This window comes from Haemorhous mexicanus, chromosome 1 (assembly GCF_027477595.1).
Source record: "Haemorhous mexicanus isolate bHaeMex1 chromosome 1, bHaeMex1.pri, whole genome shotgun sequence".
Lineage (NCBI taxonomy): Eukaryota > Metazoa > Chordata > Aves > Passeriformes > Fringillidae > Haemorhous > Haemorhous mexicanus.
The window spans coordinates 68,322,564-68,329,059 of record NC_082341.1 but is presented as its reverse complement, the minus strand read 5'-3'; the positions used below and the strand labels follow the sequence as shown (position 1 = coordinate 68,329,059).

The 6,496-nt window shown below is 38.2% G+C and overlaps 1 protein-coding gene across 1 annotated transcript in view; it reads right to left on the bottom strand.

Moving 5' to 3' along the window:
* Positions 1-269: 269 nt before the first annotated feature.
* The window catches only part of LOC132330387 (uncharacterized), a 53,833-nt gene continuing 47,606 nt past the window's right edge, over positions 270-6,496 (bottom strand). The window contains exons 5-6 of the mRNA XM_059852617.1: positions 3,530-3,671; positions 270-2,576 (exon numbers count right to left, since the gene is read on the bottom strand). Coding sequence (XP_059708600.1) covers positions 2,548-2,576; positions 3,530-3,671 — 171 coding nt within the window. The 3' untranslated portion in view covers positions 270-2,547. The remainder of the gene's footprint in view (positions 2,577-3,529; positions 3,672-6,496) is intronic.

Genomic DNA, 6,496 nt, shown 5'->3' with positions numbered 1-6,496 from the left:
TGCTCTCATGCTGTGATTGGTGAAGTGCTAAGTAATTTGCTTTTAATGCTAGCACATACCACTTAGCACTATATTTAACTGAATGATGAAAATCACTCATTTTTCATCCCCTTGCTTAACTGGTGCTCTGTGTAATCTATCTACTGTACTGGAAGCCTAGCTCCAGATATATTCTAATAGATCCTGCTCTCCAGTCTACAACAAGCATTTTAATTTTTAATTCATAGTTATGTCTTTATCCTTTAATAGAACAGAACTACAGATGGGGAGTATGTTTTAGATAATAAGAGCACAGTAGGTACCCAGGGAAACTACACCACTAAAAGGATTCTTTATTTACACTTTTCAGTAATGACTACATATATATAGCTACACAGGAGAAAATTGTTGCAAAGGAACACTGCATAGACAGGCAATTACTATCCAGCTATAACTGAGCATTATGGATGATGCTGCTGATAAGAGCACTTCAGAAAACAATTTCAAAGCCAATGCCACTCACTGCACATTGACCAACAAACATAGGAACTCATAAGATGCAAGTAATCAAAATTAATAGGCAGGATGCTACATTAAAAAAAATATGGTAAATTTGCCTAATATTTAAACATACCTTAAATTCAACTTTCACAAATATGTAATATACAGAATTGTACATCCTATATCAAATGTAAGTCAGTGGAGACATTCCAATATAACTGGAGGAATAAAAGTGGTCAGTCGAGTCCCTCATGCTGAACAAAGTTTCAGTTCTAGATACATATTTGTCAGAAAAATCAACGCAGTCCTATCAGAATTTAAGCTACGGCGGTTCCACAACCCACCATCAGACTAAATTCCAACACTGCATTACCAACACCAAAGTTAAAATCTCCCAGAACCAGACTGGGATATCTTAACTCAGTGGTGAGAAACTCAGGGTATAATGCCGGCCAAAGGGATTTTATCATTCTAGTCAGTCATGCTGAAAGGCAAAACTGAGGCCAGGAAGATTCACGTAGTAAGATACTGCCCAAAGCATATTGGTACTGTCACCCAGACACTGCAATAGGTCACTGGGTGGTTTCTCTTCAGTTAGTTTGCTTTCCAAAGTTATGTAGAAAAGTTTAAAGTGTCAACAGGCAAAGCAAACATTAAAAGGCAATTTTATTCCAGTTGTGATAGAGAGAAGTAATCCAAGTAACATCTTATGCAATAAAAGCCACAAAAATCACATCAATTCTTGTAGATATTCAGAAGTTTTTTAACACCATTTCTGCCTGTGCATAAGTCATTAAATGTCCACAGATATATGCACACACACACAAATAAACTGGAAAAAAAGAAAAAAAAACAAGTAACAAGGTGGAAACCAAACCACTATCTTGTATTCCCAAACTAAAACTGTGCTCAGGAGTGACATTTAAACCTTTAGGTTACTACCTAATGTAATTTAATGTTTATGCAGGTGGATGAGAACTATAGATTTTAGTAATGCTATTAATCGACGATGCTTAAGATATTGAGTAAGATCTTACAAAGATAAATACATCTGAAAAACTTTTACCATAGCAGTGTGAACAAAGGGACACCAGAAAATCATTACATGCTAGAAAAATGTGACTGATTACTACCTTGACTACATTATTCTACATAAACGATTCAAAATAGCAGTAAGGTAAGTTTCTTCTGGTTTCTAGCTTCGTTTTCAGGACAAAAAGGGAAGACTGAACCAGGATGCTGGCAGTCTGCCTTGTATTTCTCCATTTGCCTCTGGCTTAGATGGCCTTGCACAAATGATTTCACCTTTCTTGCCTGTGTTCCCCTTCCCACCCTCTTCTGTTGTCTTTCATAGTTCTTGCCTTTGGGGCATGGACAATTTCTGATACATTTGTATGGAGCCAAATAGAATAGGCACTGACTGGTTCTAACTAAAGAGAACTGACTGGTTCTAACTTTAATACTTCTAAGAAAGCATGAACATAACCTCCAGGTTGCTTTAAGCTGCTGTAGCTCACGGGAAAGCAGGATATGGCCACCACAAAAGCCTCAGAAAAAATGATCTATCAGATCTTGTAAATTTTGCAGCATGTTGGGACTTGCCTAACTGGTGGATGAAGTTATCACTGCTCCTCTTCTGGGCATTCTCACAGTCTTGCAATTACAATAGCATCATGCTTTGAACAATTACTGAAAACTGTCAATGTTTTAGTCATGAAACCTGAAATACAAATCATCAACACTTTCCCCACCACAGCTAATAACAGGTACAAGCAAAGCTGAAAAAGCAGAAACAAGCAAACCTGAGAGATCTAGCAATGGGAAGGGAAAAAAAGTCACATGAAATAATGGTGAGTTCATGATCCAGTCTGTGATCTGATCCTGTGACTTCACCACACTGCACAGCTTGTCGAAGCCACAGAGGAGCTACGAAGGGAGCATTCGCAGGACAACGCTGCATGGGCAGAGATGCATCCATCAGGAACATAAATCCTATCAGACAGTAGCCATACCATGGATGTGGATCATGATGTGAACAACTCCACAGGCCATGTGTTACTGCAGGAACTAGCTCTTGTCAGAGACAATGCAATTTCCTGAAGATTAGAAAAAAGGATGTAGAGAAAGACATGATGTAAATACACCAACGGCAGTGTATGACCTCCCTCCCCCAACAAAAGGGGTATAGAGCAAGAGCCCGTACACTACATTTACTAGGTTTCCTTAAAAAAAAGTGTCTTTTGTGCACATGTGAACTTTCCAAGGTTTCTCTGTTAGCAAACAAGATTACTGTAAATTTAAAAGTAACACAAGGTGCTTTTGACTGAATTTTACTCCTTAGAGGGTGTTAGAAAACCGGCAGTGATAGGACTCAGCTGAGTGCAGAGATCTTGTGGATCCAGCTACAACAAGACTTGATAAGGAAGAAGAGGAAATTGATATCTCATAATAACAGTGATGCCTAAGGACACCCAGCATGTTCCATAGTGCTCTGTCATCAAACACCCTGAAGCTACCTTTGGTCAGGAGCAACTCCACTGGAAACTTGACACAGATGTTCCACTCTGCATGTACTTCCCTAGGCACAGTGAGGGGGCCAGTGGCTCTCAATACACAGTGGAAAACACAATACAAGTCTGAGAGATTTGGACTTTTGCACTTAGACCAAAAAGTCTGGACACATACCTAAATATATGTATACAATAACTGCTTTAAGCCTGCTCTCAACATAATGCTGGTCCTTGCCTAAGTTAAATCACTCTGGATTGCGTTACTGTATTAGGATTCTGAATGACAAGTGTGACAGTGTTTGGGTAAATGACAGCACTTCAGACTTCATGATTCTTGCAACAGCTGATGAAACTACCCAGGGATGGAGACACATTGGAAAACACAACTGTGAAATTTCAGCTGTCGCTGATCACACCCTAGCCTTCCCAAAAGAAACTGTTCTAAAATTATTTGCTTTTTTCTATCCCTCCCATCATTTTATGCTTCAGTATCAGGATTGTTAGGTTTTTTATCTAGATATAGAAACTGAAAATAATACCTTTCCACCTTGCTGTACTCTTTTTCCTCTCCCTCAGCTTGATAAGTGTAGATGCACACAGCACACCATCCTTTTCCCTTTTACGCTCCTGATCTGTGCTCACTTTACACAAAAGACTTTCCTCACCAACATCACCAAATGCCTGAAAAACAGAACAGACAAAACCAACATATTATTATGGCAGCATTCAGTGAAATATCAGAGGGAACATAGATGACTTTGATTACCCTTCCCCACCCCTCTCCTCTTGCTTTCAAAATATCACAGCTTAGAAGCTTTTGTGTGTGTGAAATTTTATTCTGTCATACTAATAACCCAGCTTTGCAGAAGCTTACATTTTAGCTTTCATGGTTCAGTTCCACTCCTGGGCTTATAACAATTTTTCTAACAGTTCTGCCAAAATATTATAAAGTAAAACTTACTGTAAATGTATTCACTAATACAGATAAAGCAGTGAGATTAACAATTTAAACACATGTGAAATGTGAATTCACCTAATTTTTCTCACTCTAAATGCTTTAGAAAAACAGTGGAATGGGGATTTTTACACTCGTTGCTTTTCATAATTTCTTCTTATGATGTTCTTGACACATGGAGAAGATTTGAATGAATAAAGAATATACACTCAAAGAAGGAAATCATGGCCATGAGGAGGAGATGTTATAGGACTGGAAATTGGTTATAAATAAAGCCAAGGCACTGCACTAGACTCAGCTCAGTTCATTAGTAGTTACCACATCACATGTCAGATGCACAGCTTGTGTCAGGTGGGTGGCATTTTGCACAAGAATGCCCCAACTCCAATTGTTTTCATGTTTTGGAGTGCCCATATAAGAGAAACTTTGCTCTGATGAATTTGAGCAGAAATCAAATTTCAGATACTGAGAGGTAACTGAGCTTAGCTCTGTCTAGCTGGTGTTACTCAAATGCTAGCATGAAAAAACAGGTTGAGCCAGTAATATAGCAATATTTTAAAGAATTTTGCTGTTCTCAATTTAGTTTAGCACAGCTATAATAAATTTTCCAAACACAGGTACGTGTAAGGGAATAATCTGTAATTTCTATTGTATGTTTTTGCATATTCTTATTTTCTGTCTGTTGAAGCATCTTAGAGTCTTTGTTGCACTGTTTTGATACACTGTGAAGGTAGGAAGTGCTGCTACCCCAGGAACAGAGAGAAACAGGCAACAAAGAAAATATGCCCCACCTCACATAAAAAGTTGAGACTAAATATTGGAGTGGTCTTGCGCATCCTACACCCTAGGCAGGTTTCTCTGTACCAGGCTATTCTCTCTTCTCACCTAGACACACAACAGCTGCTACTTTATTTTAAGTTTTGTTCTTTCAAACTAAGTGATAGTCCACTTTTAGGTTGTCCAAAGCTGTTTCTCTCATGGCATAAACAGTCATCAGGGCAGGTCAAAAAGAGATACAACATCATGGTAGGACTTCATAGCAACACTCTTGCATTATACAAAGTCAAGAAGACAGGAGACATAAAGGGGGTCTACAGTGTCAGTGAGCTAACAGAAATAGACATATTTTTCCAGCTGCAATAATCTGAGAAAAGTATGTGGAAATATCATCAGTGTACACCTGGAGTTGCAAGCCTAATTCCCCAGAAGTTGGAACTTCATTTTTCAGAATCATTTATATAGATTTGGAAAAGACCTTAGAGATCATTGGGTACAGCCATAAGCCTAATACTGCCGAGTCCACCACTAAACCATGTTCTTGAGTGCCACATCCACATGTTTTTTAAATGCCTCCAGGGACTTAACCATTTTTCTGGACAGTCTTTTCCAGTGCTTGAAAACCCTTTCAGAAATTTTTCTGAATATCCAATCCATTTCCTCTTGTCCTGTTGGTTGCCACCTGGCAGAAGAAAACAACCCCCACCTGACTACAACCTCTTTTCAAGCAGCTGTAGTGTGATAAGATCACCCTTTTTCTCTTTTTCTCCAGGCTACACAACCCCAGCTCTCTCCTCTGCTCTTCATAAGACTTGTTTCTATGCAAGAAAAACAAGGATACAGGGCATATTCAGAGTTCACTGGAAAAGCCTTTCCTTTGGTGCTGGTTAACACATACCAAGAGCTCTTCCAAACCTGATTGTTCACATACCCAGCATGTCTAACAGAAGCAACAGGAACTCTTTGCTACAATTAAGGGGCTATTATCTACTTGTGAACTTTATATTGAAGCTGGTATAGGTATGTCCAATTTTTAAACTTGATCAGATGTTGTGCAGAGTTATGTTCTTAAATTAAAGTCCAAGTTGTTGTTTCTGAGAGTGAGTTAATAGCAGTAACCTTATGGTTAATCAACCATGCAGTAAAGTTCACTGTGTACTTACTGCAGTGTAATTATAAAGTGAACAAAAATATAATTGATGCATTTTGTCAATCAGTGTAGCTGCAAGGTACTTTTTCAAAGGTTATTTTTTTATTCAGATAAAGTAAGTTAATGCTGTTTTGGCAATTATCCTTTGACTTCAGAGATTTTACTGCTGATTCAGGTAAAACTGTGATAGATGAATAAAGATTATAAGTGTTTAAAAGTACAAAATACCTTCTGCAACAATCAGTGGCTCTGCCCTTTTAGCATAAAATTGTTCTGAAAATCACTGAAAATACAGCAAATCTTGGTGTTTAAAGTGGGTTGAAACTGAAGGATGTATTTTTTTAATACAAAATAACTCTTTTAAAGTACCCCTTAATTATCCTTACTGCTGTTTGTTAAATAAAACAACTAGAGAGCTATGGCAGCATTTTTCCCTTGAGCACTGGCTCAGACTGAATGGGTGTGCTTCAAGTTGCTTCCACTCCTTCTGCAACTGAGGGAAAGAGTTCTAACTCTTCAGGACCCCAAGAAAAAGAAATTAAAATTTCCATTAACACAATATATTTGTGTATGTGTTGATTAGGTAGGCAACACTTGTGCCTCACCCCACATTCTCTGCAAGCA